This window comes from Balaenoptera musculus, chromosome 10 (assembly GCF_009873245.2).
Source record: "Balaenoptera musculus isolate JJ_BM4_2016_0621 chromosome 10, mBalMus1.pri.v3, whole genome shotgun sequence".
Taxonomy (NCBI): Eukaryota; Metazoa; Chordata; class Mammalia; order Artiodactyla; family Balaenopteridae; genus Balaenoptera; species Balaenoptera musculus.
The window spans coordinates 42,273,319-42,287,946 of NC_045794.1; the positions used below are offsets into that span (position 1 = coordinate 42,273,319).

At 45.4% G+C, this 14,628-nt stretch overlaps 1 protein-coding gene across 1 annotated transcript in view; it reads right to left on the reverse strand.

Annotated features, from left to right (window-relative positions):
* Positions 1-14,224, reverse strand: part of LOC118902149 (keratin, type II cytoskeletal 6A-like) — a 38,683-nt gene extending 24,459 nt beyond the window's left edge. Inside the window, 1 exon segment of the mRNA XM_036866164.1 lies at positions 13,622-14,224. Within this exon segment, the coding sequence (XP_036722059.1) occupies positions 13,622-14,161 (540 nt within the window). The 5' untranslated portion in view covers positions 14,162-14,224.
* Between the last annotated feature and the right edge of the window lie 404 nt (positions 14,225-14,628).

Below are 14,628 nucleotides of genomic sequence, written 5' to 3' on the forward strand. Positions count from 1 at the left end.
CACAGGAGATATAGCAGTGAACAAAGCAGACAAACCCCTTCCCTCCCGGAGCTCACACTGAAAGAGAAAGGGGATTGGGGCCATCTGGAGGTTCAGTCACAACCTGAGTCTTACAACTTCTGGGGACTGAGTACAGAGATGATAATTCTGTTGCAGTGGTACCTGAGACATCCCACCAGAAACACTCTTCAACTTTGACTGTTCCTGCCGGGGCAGCCGACTTCCTCAACACTTGGCATCTCTAACAGGCACCACCCAACCTGCCTGTACAGGGGTCAGACCTTCCACCACATGGCCCCTTTGCTCCTGCATTCAGTGGCAACAGTTCCTCTCCAAAGCGACTAAACGTGCCAACTGACCTCAAGAAACCACCGAGATTCAGGACTTGGGATGTGTACTTGCGCACGGCCAGATCTTACCTGATCTGCTCCCCTCCATTGCCCACATAACCAGGGCTTTCACTCAGGTCCAGATTCAATGGGCAGGTACAGAGCCTGGTGCAGGTGGGCAGGTGGCCCTCAAGGCCCCTTCCTCAATTTTAGCGGCAAATTGGAGTGCTCTTTCCGTTCAAGCTTGTGCTTAAGAGAAGCAAGATGGCACAGCCCCTTCCCTCCATGATCAAGAGCTTCAGACACACCCAGCAGATGTGCACGTACAAAGCATGGATGGACACATGGCCACCCACGTCCTAAGAACATTCACGAGACGATAATCTACACATGAATGTGGTGTCGACTGGGTGCGTCGGGATAGAGAGGTGAAGCAAAGGAGCAGAGTCAATCTTTAGGGCTGAGGGAGGCTCAGAGAGGACAAAACCAAGGACAGAAGCCACTGAAGGCCACACAGTCATCTGGTAGACCAGCCAGAGCTCCCGATCCCTTCTGATGCCTTTTGCCCCGAACCTCCCTCACATCATAGAGCCAGTGAGAAAAGCCCCCTTTGCCTGGGAAGCACAGCTGGGGTTCTTCCTGGAGGGAGGGGGTGGTACAATGCCAGTGTCTCAAGGGCCCTCACAGTGCCCCCCCAACAGAAAGCATCTGGAAGGATTCATATGTGTCTTGGCCATCTGCCTCTGACCATCTTAATGTCCTCCCGTGTCCCCAGGAGGGAGCACTTCACCAAGTCTCTCTGGTTGGTGCTGAGGAGGAGCTGCCAAACGGGGATGCTGCTGGGAGAGGAAAGTGGGGGAGCAATGGGATGCCCCTGCGGCTCTTCCTGGGCCATCTGTGAACAGAGGAACACACTACCTAGGAATCCCGGCGAGGTAAACGTGGCACGTCGTCATGGTCTGTGGGCACAGGCTGGGTGGGCTGGGCGGTACTCGAGCACCGAGGGAGGCTCTTTACACCATCCCATTGGCTCGTTACTGGGCTTGGGGGTTGCTGTTGAGGGTGGGTGTGTGTGTCACCAGCTGGGAAGAAACAGCCGGATGTGTCAACCTCACCCCTGTGCTGGGCTGGGCACTGCCCAGTGTCTCGTGGGCTTGGATGTCATGGAAACGCTTTCTTCCTTCCTGCTTTCTAGTCTCATCCTCTCAGCCCCAGTTATTTTGACCTGAGCCTTCAGACAAGATGCAGTTGTTCATTTATTCATTCAACAAATGTCTGTGGAACTTACAATGTACTAGGCACTGGGATACCAGAGTGAAGGGGGTCCCATTACCAACACATCCAGGGAACGGACCATTAGGATAGTGTCGCCGTATGGATAGAAGTAGGCATAGCATGTGCACGGGAAGCTCTGACACAGCTGCCAGGTGTCTAGGAGGCCAGGCCTTGACCCTGGGGTGTAGACCCCAGGCCCTTGCTTTCACCTCAGCTCCAGAAAAGTTCATGAAGTACGTGTTACAGAGGTCCCTATTTTATGGATGAGGAGAGTGAGGCCTAGAGTCCCACAGGAAGTTGAGAGTAAATCTGGAGTTAGGACTCTTGTCCCCTGTCCCCTAGCACAGAACTTGTGCCCATGCCACCCTGATCCCTGCCGGATAAAAGGTTCTGCATGGTTCCCACCCCCAGGGGCTTGCTGGGCTGTGAGGAAGATAAAATTGACGTACTTATATGAAACAATAAAAGTCATATAAAGTGGCATACAACAGAATTTTAAAAAGTGAAATTCAGACAGTGAGCGGCATGACTGAATGCAGGATAGATGTTGAAGGCTGCAGACGAGCCTTGCTCTCCCTGTTGGCTCCAAGGACCACATTTTGGGTGCACACAAGAGGACGCAACCTCCTGAGCGTGGGAGGAGAGGCTGGGGGAGCCGGCTTGGTTGAACGTTTCTCACTGATAAATCACAGAGTGATTCCATTCACGGATCCTTGAGATGGGATTGCACTGATCTGCTGAATGCACACCCACCTTGTCTGTAAAGCTGCATTACTGTCTAAAACCTTTTGGTGACACGTTATTTACCTGGGTATTTCCACGGGCAGGAGTTTCTGCATGCGGGGCTGTGTTCTCCACCATCCCCTGGAGGGCGGGGCCTGCGGAGCATCCAGCCTTGGCCTCGGAGTCCCTGTCTCATTCTGGACTGCCTGACACCCAGCTGACCTGCGGGCACCGTGTGAGCATACGCTGGTGATGAGGATGGTGACAATGACGATGGTGTTGGGAAACCAAGAGCCATTAAGCTGGGAGCGATTGGCTCCAGGTAACTGGAGAGCAGGTAGCTCTCCATGCTCTGCTTTAACAGGGTAAATATTCAAAAGCCCAGACACAGAGGGATGAAAAATTAAGATCTGTGACCTGTTACTGCAAAAGAATTCGTCTCTTTGAAGAAGGACTCAGCGGAGGACTCTTTCAACTGGTCAGCTCTTCTTGCGTGCACTCAAAGTGTGATTGACTGATACGCAGCTTCCCTGGAGGGCTTCTAGGAAAAACCCTCTGCAAAACCACGAGTATTTCTGTAATCTGATGGGATGAAATAGTTTTCACGAAACAGACCGGCGCCATGTCCGGGCTGCAGGTTACATTGAGCGGCCAGGGCGCTGCTCTCACCTTCCTTCCTGGAAAAGGGCTAAAATGGTGTATGATCCCACAGGCAGATGCCTCAGTGCCCTCTGGTGATTCTCCTCCGGTGGATATTCTAGATATGCTCCCATCAGGCCAATGTGAAACACTAATTCCTTTTAAAGGAATGCTTCAATGTGCTTTCCACTTGCCCCGAGCACTGGTCTATTAAGCAAGAGCTGGCCAGCCTGGAGTGAGCCCAGAGGTGAAAATGATGAAGGTATTGGGAAATAGGAGGTGTGAGGGGAGAGGAAAGGCATGATGCAAGGAGGTCAATCTGTTTCTTCGGCTTTGTTGTAGCCACCAGGGAATAGAATACACTTAAACTCAGCAAGAGGAATTCAACTCAGTAACAAAGGGCTTCTACTGTCTAATGGTAAACAAGGAAATCCTCTCTCCAGGGAAGTCGTGAGATTTCTGATTCTTTCTGGAATGATTGAGAGGGTGTGATTCTGCAATAAATGGAGTTCTTTTTGTTTGCTTGTTTTGTTTTGTTTTTCTGGAGCATTTAATGTCTCTGTGAGATTAGTACCTACACGCTGTACCCTGATAAGGTTGTTTAGGTATCATGGTATTTTATGGATTTAGTTCTAAAATGTGGTTTCCCTACATTTTCAAAAACTGCCCTTCACTTGAAGGAATTGACAATCACTCAGCCTCTCTGAAGTTGGACCTGCCACTGTTCACGTACCTTTATGCTTTGCATGCATGCACCACTCTTGCCTCTTAATTTACATGGGGTGTGTGTGTGTGTGTGTGTGTGTGTGTGTGTGTTTATGGGTGTAGTTCTGGCTCTGTCAAGTGAGAGGGATTTTTCTTCAAGGGTAGGCACATAATTCAGTTGAATCCAACATGAGCTTAATAATGCACCTACCTGCCTTTCAATTATCTGCAGTGTCTAAAAGCTAGCTCTGCCACAGGTAACCTTACACGGTATTGCTGAGTGACTTTGCTGGGTGGCTGAGTGACATAGAGCATATATGAGCAAATAATGAGGTTTGGAAAACATGTTTTTAGATGAGAGTAATACAGGCTAAAGACAGTTGTACTCCACTCATCACTCCTACATCACCAAGGAATAAACGAGAGGTCAGAGCGGGGAAAATAAGGCTGCAGAGACTGGTAAGGTTCTCAGGAGGAGGAAAGACAAAATAAAGCTTGGATGGAGTCCAGAGCTGGGGGAGGAGAGAATGGGATGCTGTGCCAGCTTGGGCAAAAGCAGTCATTCCTCATCCTCCCAGTGTGGGCTGGCATTCTCAGGCTCAAGGGCAACACTCCTTGGTGTTTGCCCTCGGTGCGGGGTATGTCACCAGCTGATGTCATGAGCCAGCAGATGTCCCATTGAGGAGAGGAGCCCACTCCTGTGTTTGCTCTTAGCACCCTAGCGCAATGGCATCTCCACTGGAGGGCAAGCACAGCCGGGAAGGGCTGGAGTGATGGGGGAGGCCAGGTCGGCCCCTCCTGGTCCACACCTGCACCTCTCCCCACGGCCAGAGGGGGAACTGATGGAGCCAGAGTCCAAGGGTGAGACCACACCGCCCTAGCACTGGGGAATAGCGAAGATTACGAAAGGAGGCAGGTCGGTCCTTGCATCCTGGCTCTGCCTCTTTCTTGTCACTTCATCATCAGAACTGGGATAAAGTTTAGCAAGGTGGTTGGTACAGGAATCAGTAACTCTCATGCACTACCTTCCAGTGATTAGAAAATATGACAGAAGAGGTTCTAATTCACAACAAAAAACTGTAAGATCCCGGGGGAACCTAATATCAACAGCAACCACAAAACAAAATGCACAAGAATAAGAAGAAAACATTGAAAACAAACAAGCAATGAGTAGAAATCACTGTATCAGAAACCATCATGGAATAGAAAGCTTTAGTAATGACAGTGGTGTGATCGCACAAAGAGATGACTGGAACAGGACAGAGAATGTACGAATTCAATGTAATAAAAGTAGTATTTCAATGGGGGAAAAGGAAGATATACTTTTATGCAGCAAAAAAGTACAAAAGGGAAAAGAACATTGACCCAAACTCCCACTCCTCAGAATCAATCACTATTAATATTTTGACTCATGTATTTGCTTTCACCCTTTTCTCCGTGTTAACATCGTTTAGTAAATCACATACGTAATAAATAAGCACAATGTCCTTTAGAACAATCCATGGCTTAAGTTCTGGCTAAAATGGCCAGCCAGGTGTACTGCTGTCTCCTTCTCCCAGGGTCAAGCCTGAGAAGTTATAGAAACATGGAAGCCATGGATACTAGGAATCACCAGTGATGACACGTAACTGTGAGAAACCCCAGGGGATCTCAAGGCTGTTTGAGCTGACTTATGCGGGTGTTTGGTCCTTGCCTATTGTCTGCGGCTTTACAATAGAAATTTGGAGCAGCAGCCCAACCACCAGCGCCCTTGTCTGTAGTTCAATGTCTGTCATTCAGTATATCTGTAGTTCATAGGTAGGGTTGCCATATTTAGCAAATTAAAATATAAGATGTGCAGTTCAATTTTAAATTCAGATATAACAACAAATAATGTTTTAGTATAGGTGGGTTCCATACAATATTTGGGGCATGCTTATGTTAAAATGTTTTTGTCGTTTATGTGAAATTCAAGTTCCACTAGGCAGGCTCTATTTTGTCTGGTGGCCCTATTCATAGCTGACTGGGATAGTAATGCCTGCCCTGAAGGTCAAGCTGCTGGCATGGAGCTGGCCTCCACAGAACTGGGGACATATCTGGCCTTCATTCCAGGGTGGTGAGAGAAGCCTGTAAGTAACCTGCTGTCATGGAGCTTTTCACATGGGGAGGGGGAACCAGAGTCTGTGCCTGGCTCATTGGGAAGTTTCCCCACCAGCTTTTGGGATTTTGTACAGCTTGGTAGTTCCTGACCTCTGCTTCCATCATTCCCTTGACTCAAACCCTACAGCTGCGTAATAGTAGGGTAGGGTGGTCACTAATTCTCAGAAGTCTTCCCCAGATCCAAAACTTCTGCCTAGCGACCTGCTCAGCTGCAAGACCCTTGCACACCTGTGGACCACCATGGCATAAGGCTAGATTGCAACTTGATCCATGATCCAGGGCAGAGGGTCTCTGCTGTGGCTCCAAATTAGCAAAAATTATTATAACTGAATTGGTAATTGTTGTTCCTATGGAATTTTTCCTTGCTTTTAATTCTTCTGCATACAGGTAGCACCTGGTTGGAAAGCCTGATGAGCCAAATTCTAGAATAAGCTTGTGTAAACTTGGCCTAAAAATCTGTTTCTGTCTAAACGTCAAAATCATAACCCTGACACTGATATCTGGGAAGAGTTGAATAAAACTCTAACATCTGTTTTGCTTGTCAAAACTTGTATAGAATTTTACACTGAAAATGGCTGTTGGATATCCTATCACAAAAGGAGAATGTTCCCAGCCATAACCGCCTCCATGCTAATCTGAGTGTCATCTGTTAACCTGGACCATCTTTCTTTTTTTTTTAAATTAATTTTTATTGGAGTATAGTTGCTTTACACTGTTGTGTTACTGTCTACTGTACAGCAAAGTGAATCAGCTATACTCATACATATGTCCCCTCTTTTTTGGATTTCCTTCCCATTTAGGTCACTATAGAGCATTGAGTAGAGATCCCTGTGCTATACAGTAGGTTCTCAATAGTTATCTATTTTATACATAGTATCAATAGTGTATATATGTCAATCCCAATCTCCCAATTCATCCCACTCCCCCCTTTTCCCCTTGGTATCCATATGTTTGTTATACATCTGTGTCTATTTCTGCTTTGCAAATAAGATCATCTATACCAGTTTTCTAGATTCCACATATATGCATTAATATACAATATTTGTTTTTCTCTTTCTGACTTATCTCACTCTGTATGACAGGCTCTAGGTCCATCCACATCTCTACAAATGACCCAATTTCATTTCTTTCTATGGCTGAGTAATATTCCATTGTATATATGTACCACAGCTTCTTTATCCATTCCTCTGTTGATGGGCATTTAGGTTGCTTCCATGTCCTGGCTATTGTAAATAGTGCTGCAGTGAACACTGGGGTGCATGTGTCTTTTTGAATTATGGTTTTCTCTGGGTATATGCCCAGTAGTGGGATTGCTGGGTCATATGGTAGTTCTATTTTAGTTTTTTAAGGAACCTGCCTACTGTTCTCCATGGTGGCTGTATCAATTTATGTTCCCACCAACAGTGCAAGAGGGTTCCCTTTTCTCCACACCCTCTCCAGCATTTATTGTTTGTAGATTATTTGTTGATGGCCATTCTGACTGGTGTGAAGTGACACCTCACTGTAGTTTTGATTTGCATTTTTCTAATAATTAGTGATCTTGAGCATCTTTTCATGTGTTTGTTGGCCATCTGTATGTCTTCTTTGGAGAAATGTCTATTTAGATCTTCCACCCATGTTTTGATTGTGTTGTTTGTTTTTTTGGTATTGAGCTGCATGAGCTGTTTGTATATTTTGGAGATTAATCCTTTGTCAGTTTCTTCATGTGTAAACATTTTCTCCCCTTCTAAGTGTTGTCTTTTCGTCTTGTTTATGGTTTCCTTTGCTGTGCAAAAGCTTTTAAGTTTCATTAGGTCCCATTTGTTTATTTTTATTTCCATTATTCTAGGAGGTGAGTCATAAAAGATCTTGCTGTGATTTATGTCAAAGAGTGTTTTTCCTATGTTTTCCTCTAAGAGTCTTATAGTGTCCAGTCTTACATTTAGATCTTTAATCCATTTTGAGTTCATTTTTGTGTATGGTGTTAGGAATTGTTCTAATTTCATTCTTTTACATGTAGTTGTCCAGTTTTCCCAGCACCATTTATTGACGAGGCTGTCTTTTCTCCATTGTATATTCTTGCCTCCTTTATCATAGATTAGGTGACCATAGGTGCATGGATTTATCTCTGGACTTTCTATCCTGTACCATTAATCTATATTTCTGTTTTTGTGCCAGTACTGTCTTGATTACTGTAGCTTTGTAGTATAGTTTGAAGTTGGGGAGCCTGATTCCTCCAGTTCCGTTTTTCTTTATCAAGATTGCTTTGGCTATTTGGGGTCTTTTGTGTTTCCATACAAATTGTAAAATTTTTTGTTCTAATTCTGTGAAAAATGCCATTGGTAATTTGATAGGGATTTCACTGAAACTGTAGATTGCTTTGGGTAGCATAGTCATTTTCACAATATTGATTCTTCCACTCCAGGAGCATGGTGTATCTCTCCATCTGTTTGTGTCATCTTAGATTTCTTTCATCAGTGTTTTATAGTTTTCTGCATACAGGTCTTTTGTCTCCTTAGGTAGGTTTATTCCTAGGTATTTTATTCTTTTTGTTGCACTAGTAAGTGGGACTGTTTCCTTAATTTCTCTTTCTGACCTTTCATTGTTAGTGTATAGGAATGCAAGAGATTTCTGTGCATTAATTGTGTATCCTGAAAGGAGAAATTACAACTGACACCACAGAAGTACAAAGGATCATAAGAGACTGCTACAAGCAACTATATGCCAATAAAATGGACAACCTGGAAGAAATGGACAAATTCTTGGAAAGGTACAACTTTCCAAGACTGAACCAAGAAGAATTAGAAAATATAAACAGACCAATCACAAGTAATGAAATTGAAACTGTAATTAAAAATCTTCCAACAAACAAAAGTCCAGGACCAGATGGCTTTATAGGCAAATTCTATCAAACATTTAGAGAAGAGTTAACAACTATCCTTCTCAAACTCTTGCAAAAAATTTCAGAGGGAGGAACACTCCCAAACTCGTTCTATGAGGCCACCACCACCCTATATCTTTTTGAATTATAGTTTTGTCTGGCTATATGCCCAAGAGTGGGATTGCTGGATCACATGGTGATTCTATTTTTAGTTTTCTGAGGAGCGCACATACTGTTTTCCACAGTGGCTGCACCAACTTACATTCCAACCAACAATGTAGTAGGGTTCCCTTTTCTCCACACCCTCTCCAGCATTTGTTATTTGTAGACTTTTTAATGATGGCCCTTCTGACCAGAGTGAGGTGGTACCTCATTGCAGTTTTGATTTGCATTTCTCTAGTAATTAGCCATGTTGAGCATCTTTTTATGTGCCTATTGGCCATTTGTATTTCTCCTTTGGAGAAATGTCTCTTTAGGTCTTCTGCCCATTTTTTGATTGGGTTGTTTGTTTCTTTGTTGTTGAGTTGTTTGTATATTTTGGAAATTAAGCCCTTGTCGGTCACATTGTTTGCAAATATTTTCTCCCATTCTCTAGGTTGTATTTGCATTTTGTTTATGTTTTCCTTTGCTGTGCAGAAGCTTGTAAGTTTGATTAGGTCCCATTTGTTTATTTTTGTTTTTATTTCTGTTGCTTTGGGAGACTGACCTAAGAAAACATTGGTATGATTTATGTCAGAGAATGTTTTGCCTATGTTCTCTTATAGGAGTTTTATGGTGTCATGTCTTATGTTTAAGTCTTTAAGCCATTTTTAGTTTGTTTTTGTGTATGGTGAGAGGGCGTGTTCTAACTTCATTGATTTACATGCAGCTGTCCAGCTTTCCCAACACCACTTGCTGAAGAGACTCTCTCAAAGACTCCATTTTGAGAAAAAACCCTGAGTGGCAGAGGGCTGAATAGTAGTTGGTAGTCATCCACCCACAGAATAACTGAGTATCACATGATGTTGACTGATAGAGTTGGGTATGAAGCAGGGTAAGTTGTCAGTGGGGCTGAGAGGTGGTTCTCCAAAGATGAGCATCACTGAGTGGGTTGAGTAAGTTTCAGAACCAGTACATGATCAACACTACAATCTAACACAGAATCTTTATATTAGAAATTTGCTTTATTCAACACAACAAAAGAAAGCAAAGAGAGCAGAGAAAAACATTGTAGGGATATAACTGCAGCTGAGAGGGTGGTGTCAATACCATTTAGGGACACTGCATGGGAAGATAACTTATTTGTTCTGTGGGGAACTCCTGAGTCTAGCTAGAATGGGCAGGACAGTTAAAGGGAAGATTCCCTGCTCTGTTTTCATGATCTCGATTGTCAGTTTTCAAGGAGGGCATAGGTCATTTTCTTCCTAGAATCATGGTAGACTGATGAAACTGATAATAAGATGGGAACATCAGTAGGATGCCTACATATGTTCATGACACTGATTGTTGACCTTCTGATAGTGAGTAATGGAGGCTCGGGTGAAGCGAGTATAGACGGAGGAAATGAGGACTTAGCCACTTCTGCTCTAACTCATAGGCCAAGAGAAGTCGGAGACAGGAGAGAAGCAGCAACCTGAGAAGGGGGCAATGCAGCTGGATGGGGGGCTAAGACAATGTGGGACCAAGTACCAACAGGAGGACTTCAGTGCTTGTAGTTCTTCCTGCTGGAGGAGGAGGTGGTGGTGTATTTGACGGTGGAACTGCTGCCCCTGGAGGAGCTGAGGCCACCCACTATGGCTCTGCCACTGCCGGAACTGAAGCCACCTCCAACGCTGTGACCACTGCTGTAGGAATAGCCACTATCTCCGCCCAGGCCTAAGCTACTGCTGACACCACTGACACTGCCATAGCCACTGGAGATGGTGGACTGCATGTGGCCATGGTCTGTCTCAGATCAGTCTCTGGATCATGTGGTTGAGCTCAGCAGTCTCCTGCTTGGTGTTGTACATGTCATCCCCTTGTCTATGTACCTTGACCTGCAGCTCCTTACACTGTAGTCCAGAAGAATAGAGAAGCAGTGTGCATGCGGGTAGATAAAGTGTTTATGGGCTTTCACATGCCAAAAATGGCTGTCAATTCCCAGCCATCTAATAAACTCACACCAAACGATGCGACATCTCTAGATATAGTAGATGGCACAAGATTATTTGCTGCTGCACTACTGAATAGTTCTGTAGGATCATTGAGCACCTACTTTTTCAATAAACTAGTGATGTTCTTAGTGATATCTAAGGGATTTCACAATCAGGAAGAGGTTGAAGGCAAAACTCAGTAGGGCAATGTCATTAAACTCTTTTTTCTTTTTATTCAATAGGCCTAACTGTAAATTCTTTAATTGTCTACGTGAACTGAGCAATGACAGACCTCCTATGAAATCATCCAGGGTCTTTGTATTTCAAACTCCACTCAAAAAACTGCGGTAGGCTGGTGCAGCTGAGTGTAACCACCTGGGGCGGGGGCATGTGGGAAGCATGCAGTCTTAGCCGGAGGTAACTCCTGGAGGAGACAGTATGTCTCTCACAAAAAGCAAAGCCCTTACCCTTGACTTGGAATGCACTCTTTTTCCCAGGCCTGAGGAATGTAAAAGAGATTAGCAAAGCTATCTCAAGCCAGGAGACGTCAGGGAACTGAGAGTCCTGGTTGTTCCTTATGGCTGGGGGCTGTGTGTAAGCCTGCTTAAGGGAAGATAAGGTTCAAGGATAGTTGTTGTAAACTTGTTGACGTCCATGGTGGTGACTGAACTGAGACGATAAGCAATTCTATGGGTTCATTGTCTAATAATGAGTTCCTCTTCTGTCTATATAAGATTCAGTAGATTCTAAATAAAGTGCCTTGCGACCATCAGTTGTCTTGGTCCTTCTGACCCCATACTCAGGGTGCTATTCAGTCCCTTACCCCTCTCCGTCGGGACCTGGAAGACCCCCTGCATTGGCTGGACCGTCGCAGGGGCACAGGATTTCTCTCCCGTTGCTGGCAACTGCTCACCTTGGTCTGGTGTAAGGACTTGGCCTCAGCCTGCCTCATTTGAGCAATCTCCCCATGTAGGCCTTTGACCTCAGAAATGGTGCCGTCCACGTCCACATTATGATTGTTGCCCACGGCGAGGACCACAGAAACGTCTGAGCTGTAGGACTGCATCTGAGAGCACTCCTACCAGATACGGATCGTTAGTACCTCTGCTTCCAGTGATATACATCTATGAGATCCAACTCCCAAACACTCCATCCACTCAGACTCCTAAGCAGAAAAACGAACAAACAGGGTGAGGTTCTCTCCATCTCAAAGTAAGAACATAAGTGATCAATTTGATCATTAAAGGTATTTATCTTGGTGTGCAGTTCAACCTCATTCATGCAGCAACCACGTCCTGGGAAAGGAGGAACAATTCGGAGTCAGCCGACCCCTACTCCCAGCCCACCCAATATCTTCTCCTCCCATGTGTGGGCTCTGCCAGCCTTCAACAAAAGAATGGGGACACCTAATATTGCTAAGCTCACCTTCCTCAGTGTTACAGGTTCATTCGGTGCTGTTGCAGGCTTACTGATTTCTTCTTCATTTCCAGAGAGGATGATGAAAGATGCTTGAGCCAGTGAGTAAAGGATTTTGAAAGAGCCAATGGAAATTTTCATTTCCATTGGATATTTTTCCTAAGCAATCATGCCCTCAACTGGACCTAGTCACTTGGTAGATTTGAAGTGTGGGCTTCAGAAAACTGAGCTCACTTCTCTCCTGTAACTCAACTTGTTCTTGAAGTCCTCCATCAGATCCTGCATGTGTCTGAGCTCTGAGTCTGGGCAGCCACTAAAGAAGAGGAGAGATTCCTTCCACCCCCTGAGGTTGTTGATGTACTGCTCAAACGTAGGCACCAGGGTCAGCCTCACGGGCTTGGATCCCTGCTGCTGAGGGAGGGTCCACTTGGTATCCAGACCCTTGTTCTGCTACTCCAGGAACCACACCTGCAGGAAGGCAAGAGAGTCGTTTGCTAGACACAGAAAGAAAGGAACAAGTATCTGTATTACCAGGTTTCCAAGTAGGCTGGGGTGGTGTCCATGGTGCTGGGCTACTAAGGGAATATACACAGACTCAGATTGGGAGGTAGGCTCCCCTGATATTCTTCCTTCTAAACCGGCAGATCTCATTGATGAAATTCCCCCATAGACTTTTGAGCTGTTCCTGCCCTATAAGTTATTGTGCCTATCAGTGATTTTTTCATCACTTCCTCTCTTTCTCTTGACAAGCAGAATCAAAAGTGTAATTTAAAATAGTTTTTACCTGATGTATTATACAAAGCTTTTATTTTCTAAAATAAAAGGGATGTTAAATGATATCTAATGATTAGATTCTAATCTAAACTCCCATTTAGTGCATGTATCTCTTCTAAAACACTCTTGATAGATGGTCATGCTCTGTTTCTAGAATAACTTTTTTTAAAAAAAACAAATTATAAATATTTGTACATCTCAAATGTTTCTTTTTCTCACCTGGATGGAAAATAATTTTACTTTTATTTTCTTCTCTTTGTTTTTCTTTTTCTTTTTTCTTCCTGCTGGAAAGGTAGGCCAGAACCTCAGAGAAGGTAGTGACTGGCCTTTTCTTTGTATCCCATTGTAGACCCATTAGTGGTAAGTGTTAATCCACTTCATTCTCTCTTTTCCTTTTCTTTGCTTCAGGGTTATCAAGAGTGGAGAATTCTTCCCAGGCAGGAATGAGAGACATTTAAGGGATCAGTAGCTGTAAATGATTTCCATCACCTTCTGCCTGTGGTCATATGGAGCTTGTCCTGCATCCCAGTGGAGAGCTAGCCCGAGTCCCCTCCTCCCTCTCTGCCGAGGCTCCCCCTGGTAGGACATTGGTTGCGTCTCTAGACTGGGGACTCTGAAATCCCAGTGGAGGGCAGGTGCTCCCGGCTCACCTTGTCGACGAAGGAGGCAAACTTGTCGTTGAGGGTCTTAATCTCCTCCCGCTCCTCAGTCCTGACCTGCTGGATGGTGGGGTCGATTTGCAGGTTGAGGGGAGTCAGGAGACTCTGGTTGATGGTGACCTCTTGGATGCCTCCAGGGGGACAGACGGGTATGCCAGGGCCCCAATAGCCAATACCAAAGCCAGCTCCACCATCGAGCCCAAAACCACCACCAGCTCCACTGCCAAAACCCAATCCACTCCCAGCTCCACCTCCAACGCCATAGCCACCTCCAGCTCTGCCGCCATATCCGCCACCGAGGGCACAGCTGCCCCCTCCGAGGGAGATCCTCTTGGAGCCCCCCACGCCATAGAGGCTGCGGCTGCCAAAGCCAGCTCCTCCACCCACTCCAGCGAGCCCACCACTGCCCCTGGTGTGGGACACGGGCACGCTGCTGAAGCCAGAGCGGCTGACCCCAGGGACTCTGGCTGAGCCGGCACTGAAGACACGGCGGCTGCTGCTTTGGCTCTTCACGGTGGATTTGGAAGTCATGGTTCCTGAAGTCGAAGAGGCTGAGGAGGGCGTGAGAGGTGGAGGGTAGAGCTGAGAGGAAAAGTATGAGATAGGTTTCCAGCAGCCAGTGTACAGGGAGGAATGGGCTGGGCTCAGTCCAGGAAGGTAAGACTGCAGGTTGGGAAGGATTGGACTTTACAAACAGTGAGATCATACCTGGGTTATTAGAAAAGATATGAAATACGAAGACTGCTTTTTGGCTTCCTTTAGCCAGGGAAAAATTCTCCTGCCTTTGATCTTTGATTTATATCAATACAACAAGACTATTCTCAATTCACTGAGGCTAGGAGTTAGACTGTCTCAAACAAACATTCAATATGCGTTGCTTGTGTATCAGAATGTACGTGCCTATCACCCCAATTTTGCAATTATTATGTCAGGCCAGATTTATTTCATCCATAATTCCAATCTCATCTTTTGCAACAGCTGAGAACTTGGAAATCTAA